Raw genomic sequence first — 18,189 nt, forward strand, 5'->3', positions numbered from 1 at the left:
CTTCCTGCCATTCTGGGGGTCCCCTCTGTGCCCTCTCCTCCTGCTATGCTCAGGTTTCTGGGCTATGTCAGTATCCCCCCCCCACACACACACCACTTCAGTGCCCTCACCTGCTACCATCATGCTAAGCTTGACCTTGCTGAGGCTGCACCGTGCCCCCAGCCCCGTGCACCCCAGTCTGTGCCCTGGCAGGCGGGGCTCATCGGTACCTCCCTCCTTCCTTCCTGGGTGCCTGCCCAGCACAGCCCAGGAAGTCTGTCCTGCTGGTGGCCTGACTGGTCGGCCAGGAAGCTGTCTCGGGGCTTCCCGGGATGAGCCAGCACCTCCCTGAGCAGTGCGCCTGTCACAGCCCCGGGGATCCTCCGACTGGGGCTGCCAGATCTCCCTATGACCCTAGAAAGCAGGAGCACGGGTAGGCCTTCTGTCACCTCTGTCCCCGAGGCCATGAGGCCTGTCACCCTGGCCCCCAGGGAGGCCGAGCTGCAGATGCCTGCTTCCCCGTGCTAGTGAGCTCCAGACCGTAGGGCTTTCTCGTGTCCCTTTTGCGGTGACTGGGCTGGGTGGGCTGGCTGAGGCGCAGTCTGAGGGCTTTGTGTCCCCCACCCCCGCTGACCCTGAAAGGTGGGTGGGCTGCACGCCAGCCTTTGCTTTCTACAGCCCCAGGCAAGCCCCTTCTGTGCTCTGTTCTAACGTCCCGGGACAGCTTCCACCTTTTCTTCCTGCTGGGCGTGGAACCCCACGGTGGGTGACGGGAAGCAGGCGGCGGCGCGGGGACCACTGATGCCCCGCTGGCCGCACGCGGGCCCGCAGCAGCCTCGAGGTCCTATCCTAAGCACACCTTCCTGGGCCCTCAGCCTCTGGAGGCCAGGCTACCTCCCATAGTGGCCAGGGTCCCCTCCTGGTGGCAGGTCCCGGAAGGCTGTGATGACGCAGTGCTCAGAGCCTTTGTGCGGCCTGTAAACACGGGCGTGTGTTCTGGGTGAGCGAGTGAGGGGAGGCAAGCCGGCCACACGGGTCCTGTGGCCTCGGGCCTGGTTGCCCAACAGGTGGCTGGGGGCGGGCCAGGCTGCTGATTAAAGGCTGCCCGGAGCTGCCAGCGCCACACAGGTGCCCAGCAGCCCAGGAAGTCGCAGTGCCTGCCCCAGGTAAGCATGGCGCTTGGCTGGGCAGCACTGCTGCCAGCCACGAGGCGGAGGAGGCCTGCTGGGGAACGGAGGGCCGGGCAGAGCACCGGGAGGGGGGAGAGGGTCAGGAGTGCCATGGGCCGGCTGCCAGTGCTGCCATGCTTGGACTCCTGGGAAGGTGTCTCCGTGGAGGTGCTGTGTGGGGCTGAGGACACACTAGTGCCCGATGCCATGGATTTGCCCTTCTGCTGCCTGCTAGGTGGGGGTGGAGGGGGAGGTGGCAGAAGTGAATGGCCCTCAGCCAGGCAGCACATGAGTCTGAAGCCCATGATAGGGGAAGGGGCAGCAGGCGGTGACCCTGAGGCCAGATGTGGGGCCTCAGGGCCTGAGCCTCTCGTCTTGGCAGTTGTCGCCTCCCTGTCCCCTGCAACATCGCCATGGCCGAGGCGCCCCGGGCTGAGACCTTTGTCTTCCTGGACCTGGAAGCCACTGGGCTCCCCGAGGTGGACCCCGAGATCGCCGAGCTATCCCTGTTCGCCGTGCACCGATCCTCACTAGAGGGCCCCTCACGCACCAGGTCCGGTGGCCTGGCACTGCCCCGGGTCCTGGACAAACTGACGTTGTGCATGCAGCCCCAGCGCCCCTTCACTGCCAAGGCCAGTGAGATCACCGGGCTGAGCAGCGAGGGCCTGGCCCAGTGCGGGAAGGCTGGCTTCGATGGTGCCGTGGTGCAGACGCTGCAGGCCTTCCTGAGCCGCCAGGAGGGTCCCATCTGCTTGGTGGCCCACAATGGCTTTGACTATGACTTCCCGCTGCTGCGCACAGAGCTGCAGCGCCTGGGCGCCCACCTGCCCCCAGACACCGTCTGCCTGGACACGCTGCCTGCGCTGCGGGGCCTGGACCGTGCCCACAGTCACGGCACGCGGTCCCAGAGCTGCAAGGGCTACAGCCTGGGCAGCCTCTTCCGCCGCTACTTCCAGGCCGAGCCCTGTGCCGCCCACTCAGCCGAGGGTGACGTGCACACGCTGCTCATGGTCTTCCTGCACCGCGCTCCTGAGCTGCTGGCCTGGGCCGACGAGCAGGCGTGCAGTTGGGCTCACATCGAGCCCATGTATGCCTTGTCCGATGGTCCGTGCCTCGAGGGCTGAGCTCCAGGCTCTGCACCCAGGCCACTGCCTTCGCCGGGGCTGTGTCAACCTACCCGGCTCGCTGGGCTCAGCCTTGGTGGCCTCACCCCTTCGTCAGGTAGCCCTGCGCCTGTCCGTCCTTGCCCCGGCATGAGAAGTCCCACAACCCCAGACCCTCCTGGCACACCCTGGCCCGTGCCCGTGGAGTCCCAATAAACGTCCCGCTGCTCACCATCTGCCTGTCCAGCCGTTCTGTGCCCTGCCCCAGGGGCCAGCGCAGCAGAGCCACCCAGGTCACCTGCTGCTTTTCTACACGCCTCTCGGTCCCCTCCCCCTGTGTCTGGGGGTTCAGTTCAAGGGACAATGTGCTGGAGGGGAGCTGAGCCCCAGAGCTCACCCCTCCCAGCTTCTACCCTGCCTGGCCAAGTGATAGTGGGGTGACAGGGTAGGCTAAGCAGGGCTGCAGCGGGCACACGGTCAGGGACTTGGCATTGACAGCTGACAGAAGGGCGCCTGGGTAGGCAGGATGAGGGGCGCCCCAGACCTCTGGTGTGGGCCACACCTGGGCATGGGGACAGCAGCCTCTCGGTAGCCACCTTTGTCTCTGAGCCCCAGCTGTGTCACTAGAGAGTGGGAAGAGGCAGGGCAGGAAGCCCGGGGAAGCAGGTGGGAAGAGTGGGGAGGGTGGGTGGGGCTGCCACACCTCGAGTGACTCCATGAGCAAAGCCCAGAGTGCTGAGCCAGCCCGGCCCATTCGGGGCCCGAAGTAGGTCAGAGCGACGGGCCGCAGACACTGCAGGGTGCAAGGTGGCGAGGCTGGCCCGGGCAAGGATGGGTACCCACCTGAGGGGAGTGGAGAGACACGGGCTGGGGCCACAGGGCCAGGACTTTTCTGTGGAGGCGGCAGCGCTCAGGCTGCTCAGTGGAGAACATCGTGAGGCACGTGAGGGAACTCCGTGGAGTGGGCGGCGCCCAGGAGCCGGGTCCCATGGGAGGCGGTGGTCAGGGGCAGGAGGGTAGGGCAGCGTGCGCCCAGGGTGCAAGGTCAGGCAAAACCAGAAAGCAGGTGGACGGGGGTGTGGTTGGCGTGAGCTCTGAGCTCTCCTGGGGGTGCTACTTGGACCCCTATGCCAAAAGACCCCTGGGAGAGTGCCATGTGGTGGGGCAGGGCTGGCCCAGAGACCTGCATGGGGGTGGGGGTGGGCTCAGGCCCCCTGGTGCCCAAGCGGGCCAGGCCCCAAGTATCCTGGCCCTAGGACACCAGCTCCTCAGCGGGTCATGACAAGTGGGTCTCCTCACTCGACAGGCAGGCCAGGCCTGGGTGGGCAGGTCCACAGCCCTAGGGTGGGCCCCGCCTTCCTGCCCTCCCACCCTGTTGAGCCCAGCCCTGTCCGGGGCTCCTAGTCACCATCCTTGGGCATCCTGGAACTTGGTGGCCAGGCCAAGCTTTGTGCCTTCGAGCTGCTCAGACAAGCGGGGGCCACGCTGCGGCCGTCACCAGGAGTCCCTGCCGTGAGTCCCCCTCACCCCCAATTTCACTGTGTGCACGTGGATATTGGGAAACCCGTGCTGCAGACTTCAGGGACCTGGAGAAAGGTCGTGACACAGCCTGCAAATACCATCAGCTACTCTGTCCCTAACAGAGTAGGTAGTGGCAGGGCTCGGTGCCCGCCGATTGCCGCTTCACGTGTGCCCATGACTCAGTCGGTGAGCCCCTTGGGCCTTGTGCCAGTCAGTGTTTGGTGACAGTCGCCCTTTCATGAGTGAATAAAGTGAAGCGGCACATCAGTTGTCACTATTGGCAGTGATGGGAAGGACCTCCTAGCTGAACGGGCTGCTTTCTACTTGGCTTTGCACAGATCTTTGGTGTGAGCGCCCCCCCTTGCTACTTTCAAGCTGCTTGTGTACACACACACACACACACACACAACTCTCTCTCTCTCTCTCTCTCTCTCTCTCTCTCTCTCTCTCTCTCGGGAAGGTGGTGAAAAGACTGTATATCACACTGCCTGCACCACCCCCTGGTGGTGCCAAATGGTTCACACCAGTACGTGGAGTGATGAGTTCTGAGTCTTTCCATTGGTTTGAATGTGTTTTGTTTATTTTATTTTATTTTATTTTATTTTATTTTATTTTATTTTATTTTATTTTATTTTACTGTATTTTATCTATTTATTTATTTTTCCTTTTTGTTGCCCTTGTTTTTTATTGTTGCTGTAGTTATTGATGTCTTTGTTGTTGGATAGGACAGAGAGAAATGGAGAGAGGAGGGAAAAACAGAGAAGGGGAGAGAAAGATAGACACCTGCAGACCTGCTTCACCGCCTGCAGGTGGGGAGCTGGGGTCTCGGGCCGGAATCCTTCTGCCGGTCCTTGCACTTTGAGCCACGTGTGTTTAACTTGCTGTGCTACTGCCCGACTCCCCTGATTTGTTTTTATTTAAGTTTTTTTTTTGGCAGAGCTGAGGCCTCTGCATGTAATTCCACTGCTCCCAGACACACACACACACACACACACACTCTCTCTCTCTCTCTCTCTCTCTCTTTCTCTCTCTCTCTCTCTCTCTCTCTCTCACACACACACACACACACACACACACTTTCTCCTTCCTCCTCTTCCTCCTCCCCCATCCCTCCCACCAGAGCACTGCTCAACTCTGATGATCCCAGGGATTGAAAGCTGGGACCTCAGAACCTCAAACAAAATACCCTTTTTCTTTTCTTTCTTTTAAAAATGTCTTGATTGGAGGATTGATGTTTTATAGTTGACAGTAAATGCAATAGTTTGTACATGCATAACATTTCTCAGTTTTCCATATAACAGTACAACCCCCACTAGGTCCTCTGCCATCCTGTTCTAGGACCAGAACTCTCCCCTCCCTTCCCACCCAGCCTAGACTCTTTTACTTTGGTGCAATAATAACTGGTGTTTTTTTTTACTTCAAGTCTTTGATTGTCAGAGAAATGCAAATAAAGACAACAGTGAGATACCACTTCACTCCTGTGGGAATGTCATACATCAGAAAAGGTAACAGCAGCAAATGCTGGAGAGGTTGTGGGGTCAAAGGAACCCTCCCGCACTGCTGGTGGGAATGTAAGTTGGTCCAACCTCTGTGGAGAACAGTCTGGAGAACTCTTAGAAGGCTAGCAATGGACCTACCCTGTGATCCTGCAATTTCTCTCCTGGGGATAGATCCTAAGGAACCCAATACACCCACCCAAAAAGATCTGTGTACACATATGTTCTTGGCAGCACAATTTGTAATAGCCAAAACCTGGAAGCAACCCAGGTGTCCAACAACAGATGAGTGGCTGAGCAAGTTGTGGTCCATATACACAATGGAATACTACTCAGCTATAAAAAATGGTGACTTCACCGTTTTCAGCCGATCTTGGATGGACCTTGAAAAATTCATGGTAAGTGAAATAAGTCAGAAACAGAGGAATGCATATGGGATGATCTCACTCTCAGGCAGAAGTTGAAAAACAAGATCAGAAGAGAAAACACAAGCAGAACCTGAACTGGAGTTGGTGTATTGCACCAAATTAAAAGACTCTGGGGTGGGTGGGGAGTGGGTAGAATACAGGTCCAAAAAGGATGACGGAGGACCTAGTGGGGGTTGTTATATGGAAAACTGGGGAATGTTATGCATGTACAAACTATTGTATTTACTGTCGACTGTAAAACATTAATTCCCCAATAAAGAAATTAAAAAAACAAAAGAAAGAAAGAAATGGCCTCTGGTAACCATGGAGTTGCATAAGCATCAAGCACCAGAGATAACACTGTTTTCCCAAAACAAAAACGTCTGTTTTAGGAAAGTGAATGACCTGCACCGCTCACAAGGTCTTGAGGAGACCAGCCGCCTGGGCAGTGCGGGAGTGGTGGCTTCAATCTGGTGCCACCTGTGCCAGCGAATGGCCTCCATCCTGAGCCTAGGACAGTGGCAGCTTCCTCTGAGTTCCCTCTCCCTGGGTGGGTAGATGCTTTACCCAGAGGCACTTCGGGCTGGGATGCCCCTAAGATGTGGGGACATTGGGCTGGGGAGGGGCACGAGCTCGGGTCTGAGGTAGACACACCGCTGCCCAACAGGATTACCCCTTTCTGTCTTTCAGAAGGTGAGAAGTGCAGGCGACTTGTGAGTGTTCTGGCTGGAGGAGATGGGGTGTGGTGCAGGTGGAGTTGAGCAGGCAGTGCCCAGCAGCTGGGAGGCAGGGCACCTGGTAGGGCTCACAACTGGACCCCTGTCCCCAACCCAACCCAGTGTCCCCTCCCCGCCTCCAAAGCCTGAAGGCTCTTTCTGTTTGTCACAAGGAAAGAAACAAGTTCTAGGGAGGAGAGTACGACTGGGCTGTTCCCACTCCTCTGCTCTCAGACTGGGGGCAGTGTGTGTGTGTGTGTGTGTGTGTGTGTGTGTGTGTGTGTGTAAGGCTGTCAGTGTTCTCTAAACCTCGGCTGGCTGGGGATGTGCCTCACTTGGAAGGCACAGCACCTCTGCGCCCCCTCCCCCCAGGTAAGGTGTCGGGCTGCGCCGCGGAGAAGAGAGAGAGGAGATCCGGAGCGAAGAGGGAACACAACTGTTTATTCACACGGGCACCTCAGAGTTGGGTGAGAGTGCAGTGGTTCGGGCCACGAGGAGGTAGCAAAAATGGCCACCTCCCGGACCACCCTCCTGCGTCTAATCACCAATGTGAAAAGCGGGCAAGAGAGACGAGGGGCGGAAGAAGAAGGGCTTTATAGGGCAACAACCAGGAGTGACGTGTCGGAACAGGATTGGTTGAAAAAGGCACTGCGAGAATATCGTGGGAAGTGGCAAAGCCTGAGGGGACAGCTTGGCAGATGTGACTGCATCTGCATCATTCCCCAGCAGTAAGGTTCCCAAAGCAGGGCTTGGCAGGTCTGGGTTTCTTCTGTAGTACCCTCAGGAAAGCCAGCCTGCCCTGAAGGCACTTCTCTCCAGGGAATGTAAGGGCTCATCCACCAAAGGGCAGGGAGGGTACTTGGCAGAGCCAGCCAGCTGGGGGGGGGGGTGCAGGGGAGAAGGGACTGGCTGCAGAGTCCGAAGTCCTGGGCACAAACCTGCTACTTTCTATACTATCTCTGCTCTCAGCATTTGGCCTGCAAAGGTGCTCAGGACAGTGCCCACCCCTGTCCCCAGGCCTTAGGCTGTGTGATGAGAGCACTGCTCTCCTGGCTCCGAGTCTGCACACACGGGGGCTCCTAGGCATCGCCCACTCCACAGCTCGATCCTCTGAACTGTCCACACCTGCGCAGACCCTGCTTCCAGATATGGCCACAGAATAACGGGGGCTAGGACTCCCACTTACCTTGGGGCCAGGGGAGGGCACTACTCAACCCAGCCCAGCCCAGCCTTCCCTGAGGCTAAGACTCCAGCTTTGTTCAGGAAAGCAGCCCCGGTGGGCTCATCCTCAACTGGCAGGTTATGGCAATCCTGTGTGCTGCTTTCCTAGCCTGTCCTCCAGCTCAGGGTGACCATGCAGTCCATTTCTGGCTGAGACCTAAGTGGAAAACTGCTGGTCCAGTATCTGAGGAAGTTGCTGCTTTCTTGGAAAAGGGGCCTGATGCAACTGTACTTGTCCTTTCCTTCTGTCCTTAACTTAGTATGTGATGGCTGGAGCCTCAGCAGCCATTCTGTGATCATGAGGTAAAGCTACTCTAAGCAGTCATGCTGGGCCCTGCTGTGCTGCAGAGCCAACGCCCCCACCTGCCACCCCCAACTCCATATGTGAGAGCATTAAACCACTAATGAGTAAGTGTGCCAGTCTGGACTGTCATTACTTATGTCCACTTTCCCAGCTGAGGCATTTTTTTCTCCCTTCTACCCCCATAATCAGAGGAAGCAATGTTATTGTTTTTCTACCCAAGTGTCCCTTCACTGACCTTTCCTCATTCTGCCCTCTGTGTTCTCTGCCCCCACACACCTCCTTTCTCTTGTCCCACATCACTGATCAAGCCTGGAATATTTTCACTGTAAAAACCCCACAATTTAATTGGATTCTTCCTTCCTTGTTTTGATTTGATTTGTTTTCTGTTGGAAGCCTTTGCCAGAATGTTTTTTAAGTCTCAGAATACTTTCAAGTCCTCAGACCCATCTTTTTATAGTGTAGGTCGGGCCGTGATCAGGTGTGGGCAGGGCTGGAGGGAGGCATGCTGGGAAGCAACTGAGGCTCCTGGCTCTGGAAGCAGACACATGGCACAGTCCTACTTGGCGAAAGGCCTATGAATTGGGTTCAAGTGAGAGGAAACAGTGTGCTTTTCAAGATCAAAACCAACAACAACAACACTTAGGAGAGGCCAAAGCAGTGTAGTCGAACACATCTGGCACCGACAGAGCCGACAGAAGACTTGTGCCTACAGCTCCTCTTTTTAAATTTTTTATTATGTTTATTTATTGGATAGAGCCAGTCAGAAATTGAGAGGGAAGGGAGGGATAGAGAAGGTGAGAGACAGAGAGACACCTGCAGCATTGTTTCGCCACTTATGAAGCTTCCCCCCTGCAGGTGGGGACTGGGGGCTCGAACCTGGGTTGTTCTTGCACATTGTAACGTGTGCGCTCAACCAGGTGCGCTGCCACCCGGCCCCCAGGCCTACAGCTCTTATAGAACCAGGACGGATGGGCCACCTAACGGTGGGGACACGGGGTGCAGCGAAGCCTCCCGAAGGGTGCTCTGCTTGAAGATGGAGAGAGAGAGACCAGCCCCCGTGGCTGGAATGAAGAGGGACAACAGAGCAAGTGCAGGGAGGAGGCGGACATATCAGAAGCCTCGCCCGCCGCCGCCTGCCACCGTCGGCAATGAGGGTGCCTTGAAATAGTCACACACTGTCCCATTCCAGAACTGAGCGACATGCAGCCCTGGAGAGACAAGTAAAGGCGAAAGCTGTGCACACACGTGTGGGATGTAGTTCGAGTCTCTGCTCTGGATGGAAGCAGCCCGCTTGACCTACGCCGTTCTGTGCAAAGGCTATCTGACAGACTCACACTGAACTTTTCTGAAATGTGCTACTCGATACTTTATAAATAAGAATATTTGATTTTATTTACTTATTTTTCCTTTTGTTGCCCTGTTGTCTTTTTTATTGTTGTTGTAGTTATTATTGTTGTTGTTATTGATGTCATTGTTGGATAGGACGGAGAGAAATAGAGAGAGGAGGGAAAGACAGAAAGGGGGAGAGAAAGAGAGACACCTGCAGACCTGCTTCACTGCCTGTGAAGCGACTCCCCTGCAGGTGGGGAGCCGGGGGCTCGAACCAGGATCCTTGTGCTTCGAGCCACGTGCGCTTAACCCGCTGCCCTAACCGCCCGACTCCCAATTTGATTTTTTTTTTTTGGTAGGGTGGTGCCCAGGACCCAACCCAGGACCTTCTGCATGCAACTTTACATCTCTTCCCCTGAGGCACCTCTCTGTCCTGTTCACCTAAAACACAGGTCCATTCAGAGCACCAGCTGATAGCTGGCCTTCTCACAGGACCTGGATGGTGCCACTCGTCCAATGCCATCAGGACACGCATGTCCTTACTCCGGAAACTGCAATAGCCTACACGCAAAGCACCATGGGACTAAACCAAATCAGAGAAGATCGGGGGGCTAAGGATGTGTATGGGGGAGGGGTTCTTACCCAGCAACAGAAGGTGGTGATAGTTTGCCGACATCACCTACTTGTAGAGGATCCTCTGCCTAAGATCCAGAAGCTTCCATTCTGTCTTGGTGAAGTACACGGACACGTCCTCAAAAGATATTGGCACCTAGAATGAACCAGTCCTGTGACAGCAGGGGATACTTCCCCACAAGCCCCAAGGCACAGTGGCAGCAACGAAAGCTGGGTGGGAGGGGGCCCAGGGGTGGAGAGCATCTGGATTCAGCAAAGGAGCAGGGGGGTAGGTGGCATGGACATGCAGGGCAGGGGCTGTGACCTTCCCGAGGGGAGGGTGCCCTGCTCTCCTCGGGCCTGACCATCAGGAGGTTGGCTGTCATGACTAGGAGGAGTGGGCCCCAAGTGGGGTGGAGAACCAAGGTGGGCCTGGGTGGTGGCCACATCATTGCAGTCTGCCTCCATCCGCCCTCAGCCCCCTGGAATGTCTAGGCTCCTGCGTATGTTCTTGGAACAGGACCCTGGCCATTGCGTTGGGGCCACTGCAGTCCCACCTCGTCTGAACTCACCGCCATCTGCACAGACCCCACCACCCCAGAAGGTCTGTCCCAGCAAGAACTTCTGCTCTCGTCTGCCTGCCCAGGCGCTGCCGTGTGAGGCGCCAGGAGGAGCAGAGAGAACAGCTGGCCGGGCTCTGGGTGCTGCAGGGAAGGCAGGGGTGGGCCTTTGCTCAAATCCTCCCAGAGTCCCTTATCACCTAGGCTCACTGCCAGTCCACACTGGCAAGAGGGGCTGCTCACACTCATGTGTGTGACAGCCTAGCTGTGCTTATCAGAGAGCAGAGATCACTGAAGGTGCTGCAGATGCTGTCGCCAGGGCTAGGGGGCGACTAGCCAACGTCAAGATGCCCTGCGCATCCTGTTGGTGACAGGAGAGAGAGAGAGAGAGCTCCTTGAATGCTAGCACAGAGGCTAGGTGCGAGGCATGGGTGGCTGTGAGGAGGGCTCTTGCCAAAATTCAACCACATCCCGGGGCAGCCTCGTGACCCAGGCCCAGCTTGTGGACGGTCTTAGGCACAGGAAGACTAAACACACCACCAGGAAGTGGCCAGCCTGGCACGGAGGACAGACAACTGCCAGCTCCCTGGCTACCTCTCCCTGGAAGATACTGTGGGAAGACAAGTGAGCCCTCCTGGGAGATAGATACTGTGGAGAAGAGAGGTGCTCTCTCCCTGGGAGATATTGTGGAGAAGAGAGGTGCTCTCTCCCTGGGAGATACTGTGGAGAAGAGAGGTGCTCTCTCCCTGGGAGATACTGTGGAGGAGAGAGGCTTCCTGGAAATGCAGACGCTGACCACTGTGACTCCCACCCCACTCCTGAGGGAATGGGTCACAGCAAACACCGTACCAGCAGACGCTGCGTGTGTCTCTGTGTATGTGTCTGTGTGTCTCTGTGTGTCTGTGCGTATGTGCAGGACACCCCAGGGCACCGGTGGTGGGAGTAGTAGAAGCTGGTGCACCCATCCTGGGAGCCTTGAGGAAGTGCTCTGGCATTTCCTCAAGAAATTGAAAGGGGGGCTATCATGGGGTCCAGCAGAGACCTGCCCAGCCCCCCTGGAGCACTAAGGAAGCAGGGACAGAGAGAGTCCTGGCTACTCACCGCAGTGAAAATGTCCAAATGGCCCAAGTGCCTGGTGGGCGATGGGTGACAGGAAACAGATGTGCTGCACTCCACACTGGGAACCATTCGAGCACAGAAACCGACACTGTTTTGCTTTTGCAGCAAAATGGAAGGGGTGAAAGGTCAAGTGAGGTCATCCAGAAGGAAACCACAAATGCTGGCCACGTGCACCCATGGGTGTACTCGCTGTAAGGAAGTGACACGACGGGCAGACCACATGAAACAGCAAGCCAGCCCAGCGACAGTGACCACAGGGCAGGGTGCGGGGAGGGTAGCAAGTGGGAGGTCTGAGATGTCCTTCATCAAAAGGAAAAGAAACCCAAGAGTGAGAGCAGCTCAAATGCCCATCCATAGGTGACTGGAGAAATAAGTCGAAGGATATAGGCTCCATGGAATACTACTCTGCAGTCAAAAAAGACAATATTGTGCCCTTCGGGTCAAAATGGATGGGAGTGGAGTGATGATGCTTAAAGGAATAAGCGGAGAGAAAAAAGGCCACTACCAGATGGTTACACTCATGTGTGGAGTCTACAGAATTGAAATACATAATCTTCCAAAAGAAAAAAAGCAAACTGTTTCTAAGACTTTGCGAGAACTCTGGAGGCTCTCTGTTATCTTAGGGAGGTGGCTGGGTGTGGAGACACAACTCCGCTCGTGGCTACGGCGTGGATCTACACCCTGTAAGCTTCCAGTCTTGTAGCTCAGTATTAAATCACAACTAAAAAGTAAAAAAGAAAAGAAAAAGCTAACAAAAGAAAATGAAAGGAAGACCCACAAAGTAGGGAGAAGGGAAAGAAAGGGGGGCCAGTTACCTGCTCCCCTCCCCAAAGAAAATGCTTAAGAACCAAAGAGAAAGAGATGGCCATCAGGTGCCAGAGTTTGGGGTGGCTTTATTGTGTGGTTGGTAGTGCCCAGCCCCCCCATCAGTGATGCTGCTGGGCTAACTCCGGGAGGTGTGCCTGCCTCCACCTGCTTCCAGCAAGCTGCCCCTGGGCCTCATACCCTGGAGCATTCCCCGCCCTGCCCTGCCCAGCCCACAGAGGAGGGAGGCCCACAGAGGCTGGGCTCAGCTGCGAAGGGAGCTTGGCCACTTCACGGGAGACTAGCCCGGCACAGACACAAAGGGCCCACCGTGGCCTGACTCCAATCAGGTGACGTAACCTGGCCTTTCAGAAACGCTGTCTTGACCTACTTTCCAAGCCTGGACTGGGCTCAATCTTCTCTGCCTTCTCAGCACTTTAGCTCTCCAAGTCCTTTCCACAAAGAGGCAAGTGCACCCCAAAGCAGGACTTCACTACTCAGGGCCACTGAAGTCCTCCTCAGCCCCTCGGCTCTAGGTAGAAGACCACTAAGCACAGCACCTAACAACCCCCCCACACACACACACACACTTGTGAAGAGCAGGAGGGAGTGCTGGGAGTGGCTCTGGGAATGCCACAAGGGAGCCACGAGATGGGGCTCTTTCCCAGCAAAAAAACCCACAACAAACAAACAGCAGTTGGAAAGAGTTGCATGGATTAGAGACTGGGGACACGACGAAGCCCTGAGCTGGCCTCTGCTGCCCTGGTGGCACTGCCTTTGGGCTTGGCACCCAACTCACTGCAGCCTTTCTGGAGCCCTGTGTCACCTCCCTGAGTGGCAACCATAGAATCTGCTGTCACTTCCCATTTGCCCCCCACCGCAGTGGACAGCATCCTAGGCTCCGCCCTGCCTGGGATCGCCTCTTCCCTGGTGGTCCTCCAGCTTCCTGGTGCCTCTGGAAGGCCTGCAGCCCCTGGATGTCTGCTGAGCTGGGTAGAGCTGGCCATGGAGGGGGGCAGTCACAGCCCCACTCAGCCCTGCTCACTCCCCAACCCGGGAGGTGCTGCGGGGGAGTATGTCAGGGAAGCCCCAGCAGGTGGCCCGTTGTGGGGGCTTCAACCTCAGGATCCCCACTTGCGGAGAACTGCCCAGCATCTCAGGACAGGTGTTCTGGGAAGCCACAGCCAATGGGAAACTGTACCCAGTGTGAGGGGCTGGGCTGCCTGGCACCGGGGCCTGGAGTCGAGGAGCCCTCCTGGAAGCTCCGTGCCCGCTGCCTCCCAGGGCACCGTAAGGATCACTCCTTTGCTCCCTGGCCCTGAACCACTGACTGAGACAGGCCACCACCCAGGGCCACAGCGGCCCCACCCGGCCAACATACCTGGGCTGTAGGGGCAGGAAGGCAGAGGGGGTCTAACCTGGCTCCCCTGTGCCCAGGGCCACACCCCTTCCAGCCATGGGCTGGATGCCCCCTGGACCTCCATCCATCCTGTCACCCGTGGGTGTGCAGGTGGGGGCAGCTAGCATCAAGTGGCCAGACACTGTCACTCATGAAGGGATCAGCTCACCTGAGCCAAGATGGGAGGGGGGGAGGGACAGTGAAAGGGGTCCTGGGAGGCAAGTGAGGAGGTGGGGCAGGGCCTGGTCCTTGGTGTCCTTCTCCAGAGCAGCAGCGGAGAGCCCCCCCCCCCCAAGGCCCTTGCCCCTGGCTCTGGGCCCTTATGCCTTTGAGCTAGTTCTTGGAGAGAAGAGAGAGGTAGACCCAGGTATGGACTCTCAAGGTATAGTGGGGTGAATGGTGAGCCCTTAAAATATGGCTGGTCGTAACCCTTAAAGCCTATGATGGTGACCTGTGTTTAGACAAGGGGTCTTTGCAGATGCAATCATGTTGATAAGCTCAAGAGGAGTTCATCGTGGATTCACCACATGAGCCCTTTAACCAAGCCCAAATGTTCTTAGACAGACACAAAGGAAACACTATATGAAGACGGAGGCTGAGGTTGGGTTGATGCTGCCACAAGCCAAGGAAACCCAGGACCCCTCGAGAGTAGAAGGCCTCTCCTGTGAGCTTCAAGTGGGGCAGGCCCTGCAGATCTTTTAACCCGGGGCTTCTGCCCTCTGAAATGGTGAGGAAGCAGAATACATCTTCTGTGTGTTAAGCCACAAGGCTTGTGGTGATTTGTTACTAGAGCTCAAGAAAACTCACACAAGAAGGGCTGAGCTTGGGTCAAACCCCACTCAAGGATGCGGATGGGAGTACACAGGGTCTACACACCCCTCGTCAGCTGGCAGTGACAGCAGGAGGGCTGGGGGCAACTGAGGTGAGATAGGCCCTTTGGTGTGAGGTAGCAGTGCTGGGATAGAGAGAGCCCCTGCCCCCAGGCAGTCAGGGAGCAGGTGAGAGGGCTGTCAGCCCTCCTGAAACTTTCACTGTTTTACTTATTTATTATTTTTTTAGTTTTATTTTTATTAGTGATTTACAAAACAATGCAATCACAGGGTACAATTCCATCCTGTTCTAACCACCAGAGTTCTGTGTCCCCATTCTCTCCATTGCAAACTGCAGTGATTTTCCCAAGGCCACAGATAGGGGTTGACTATTATTTCTAAAACTGTCTCTCTATCTCGCATTTTTCTATGGTCCTGCCTTCTCTTCCATTTTAAGTCACACCTACACCAGTTACTACTTCCGAATGCCCTCCCTTTTTTCCTCGTCTCTCTCTGGGTCCTGATGGAGTTGGAGTTCAGAACCCTCCAGTCATCTTTCCTGAACATTTCTTCCCCTCTGGGAGTAATGGCTAAAGTCCTTTTTTTTTGGCAGAAGGTAGGAAGCCTGACTTCTGAAATTACTTCTCCACTGGACATGGGCATTGGCAGGTGGATTCATACCCCTAGCCTGTTTCTATATTTCCCTAGTGGGGTGGTGCTCTGGAGAGGTTCCGGAGCACATTGGTGAGGCTGTTTGCTCAGGGAATTCAGGATGGAATCATAGTAACATCTGTAACTTGGTGTCTGAAAGGCAGTAAGTTATGAGGCAGGACAAAATTTTTGATAAATAGGAACAGAGGAGGTGAGAATAGGGATTTCAGAGTGGTAAGAAGCTTGAAAGTCTATTTCAGGGATGTTCCTAGGGGCCCATGATTTTAGTGATCTTTGCCTGAGCTTGCTAGTTAACATGGAGGTGGGCTAAACATATTGTCTGGGAAGATGGTGTCCGAGTTGAGAAGAGTGCTAGAAAGCAGGATTAGGGCAGAGTAGCTTCCAAACTCAAAGAAAATAAACAAATACATCTAGTTGTTTACCCTATCCACCTGACCCGAGGCCCATGTCTATTTCTATTTAGTGTAGGGGCCTGTGCAGCCTCCGGATCCCTGTCAGTCTGAGCTCACAGTCCATATTCACAGCTGGGAACATTCTAAGCTGCACTTATTTCAGCACCCGTCTTCCTCGAGTGGCAGAGTAGGCTGGCCCAGCCTCCATTTGGAAAGTTCACTTGTTTATTTATTTTTATTGCCACCAGGGTTATCACTGGGGCTCTGTGCTGGCACTATGAATCCACCTGTCCTGGCTGTCATTTTTTTAAATTTCTATTTTATGTGATAGAAGAGAGATAAATAGAGAGAGGAAGGTGAGGTAGATAGGGAGAGAGGCAGAGAGACGCCTGAAGACCTGCTACACTGCTTGTGAACTGGCCCCCTGAAGGTGGGGATCAGGGGTTTTGAATTCAGGTCCCTGTGCTTAACAGGGTGTGCACTCAACCAGGCGTGCCACCATCCATCCCCTGTAGATACTTTTTTTGTAAGTAGTTTTTATCATCTTTGTAGTCTGGGAGACAGCATAATGGTTCTGTAAAAGACTCCCTGCTGGAGGCTTCAGACTCCCAGGTTCAATCCCCAGTATCATGACCAGCCAGAGCTGAGTGGTGCTCTGGTGTTTTCTCTCTGTATCTTTCTCACTAATATATCAGTATAATAACCAAAAAATGTGATGATAACAATAACTATCCACTGTCTTCTTGAATCCTAAGACAGCAGGAACCTCACATTTCCACTATAGAGCCTATATTTCCCCCAGTTCTGGAACCTTAGGGTGGGGCCCACTTTCCTGCATGCTTCTCTCAATTCATATCAAATAATATTGCATCCACCGATCACAACCTAATCAACGCAACGAGTGCCACCCCAGCATGCTTCGCTTCAGACCGTGACCAGAGACTTCAGGTGTGGAATGACAACCCTTCCGCTTCATCACTCGGGTGAGACCTTTCCTTTCATAGTATTCTCTAATTCCATTCCAGGTGGTCCACTCCCCAGTAAAGTCCCCAAACCTAGATATAGACCAGGTCCCCTGAGATAGAGCATAGGTTCACACGTGTCCATAAACCAGGGAAAAATATATACCTGAAAGCAGAAGTACACAAGAGTCTGAAGAGAGAACCCCCCCAACACTTCATCTGCACTATTCCAGTCTTTAGGTCCATGATTGTTCAACAGTTTGTTTGGCTTTATATGTTAACTCTCTTTTCAGCCACCAGGTTCCGGATGCCAGCATGATGCCGACCAGACTTCGCTGGACTGAGGACCCCACCAATGTGTCCTGGAGCTCCGCTTCCCCAGAGACCCACCCTACTAGGGAAAGAGAGAGGCAGACTGGGAGTATGGATTGACCAGTCAATGCCCATGTTCAGCGGGGAAGCAATTAGAGAAGCCAGACCTCCCACCTTCTGCAACCCACAATGACCCTGGGTCCATGCTCCCAGAGGGATAGAGAATGGGAAAGCTATCAGGGGAGGGGGTGGGATGTGGAGACTGGGTGGTGGGAATTGTGTGGAGTTGTACCCCTCCTATCCTACGGTTTTGTTAATGTATCCTTTCTTAAATAAATAAATATATCAGTATAATAAATAAAACATTTTTCAAAAGTCATCTTTGTTGATATGTATGCAAATTCTGCCATGACTACCCTCTTGGTCATGGGGAGACAATGCTGGAATCGGGCAGATAATGATGAATTCAGACAAAACACTGAAGGCAAACCTCCTGCTGGTCTGACGGGCAGGGGTGGAAGCCAAGCCCAGGGAAAGCCAGCAAGCTGGTGAAAAGGAAGGTGCACTGGCTGAGTGAGTTTCCGCTGGTCTAATTGTTCGAATGTGATGACAGATAACAGAGAACTTCTGGCCTGTGGGGGTTACATGTCAGGGACTCAGAAGACAGAGTTTGGGGTAAGGCAGGAGAACCACAGTGAGGGAGCCCAGATCTGACATAGACAGTTGGCCCACATTTCTGGGGACCCCTGAGGTGTATATTCCCAGGACAGGTTTCAGCTCATGCCCAGCTCAGGGGAGGCAGGGCTTGGAGTCAAGATGCAGCCAACTGCTAGCAACAGTGACAGTGGTAGTGACCATGACAACCATGCTTCTCTGGACAAACACAAGGGGCAGCACAAATCCAGAACCACTGTGACACGGGGCTGAAAGGCACCGGAGCCCGATGCTTGATCTCCAACAGGGACAAGAAAATGAGCGTACACTCAAGAAAGCCAATATCCAGCAGAATTGAACTTGAAGTGAATCAGATAATGTCGTTCACAGTGTCTCTCTATCCTCTCTTCCTCTCTCAGTTTCTCTCTGTGTCTATCCAATAAATAAAGATAATTAAAAATAATAAAAAATAGGTTGTAGATGAAAGAGAAGTCATGAACCTGAAGACAGATAAACAGAATTATCTTGAGAAAAAGGGGAAAGGGACTGAAAAAAAAAAGACACTTGTGAGTTATGCGATGATATAAGGAGCCAAGTGTGTGTATGGGCAGAGGATGAGGAAATAGAGCTGTGAGTAGGTGTAGATTCA

At 54.7% G+C, this 18,189-nt stretch overlaps 1 protein-coding gene and 1 long non-coding RNA gene across 4 annotated transcripts; one reads left to right on the forward strand and one right to left on the reverse strand.

Moving 5' to 3' along the window:
• Positions 1-66: 66 nt before the first annotated feature.
• On the forward strand, positions 67-17,026 carry TREX2 (three prime repair exonuclease 2). 3 transcript variants are annotated; one of them, XM_060183596.1, is made up of 2 exons: positions 67-506; positions 1,531-2,485. In XM_060183596.1, the coding sequence occupies exons 1-2, from the start codon at positions 388-390 to the stop codon at positions 2,270-2,272; spliced, it is 861 nt and encodes a 286-aa protein (XP_060039579.1). In that variant the 5' UTR covers positions 67-387; the 3' UTR covers positions 2,273-2,485. The 3 variants fall into 3 exon arrangements, 2 of the variants coding, with proteins under 2 accessions (XP_060039579.1, XP_007534962.1); XR_009547661.1 differs by lacking the exons at positions 67-506; positions 1,531-2,485 and adding exons at positions 513-1,145; positions 16,868-17,026; XM_007534900.3 differs by lacking the exon at positions 67-506 and adding an exon at positions 516-1,145.
• Positions 8,459-11,630, reverse strand: LOC132535785 (uncharacterized). The gene is made up of 3 exons (XR_009547492.1): positions 11,519-11,630; positions 9,888-10,014; positions 8,459-9,124 (listed from the first exon to the last, which is right to left on the reverse strand). It is a non-coding gene; the product is annotated as an uncharacterized LOC132535785 (long non-coding RNA).
• Positions 17,027-18,189: the final 1,163 nt, after the last annotated feature.

The sequence above is a fragment of the Erinaceus europaeus genome, chromosome X, assembly GCF_950295315.1.
Source record: "Erinaceus europaeus chromosome X, mEriEur2.1, whole genome shotgun sequence".
Classification (NCBI taxonomy): domain Eukaryota; kingdom Metazoa; phylum Chordata; class Mammalia; order Eulipotyphla; family Erinaceidae; genus Erinaceus; species Erinaceus europaeus.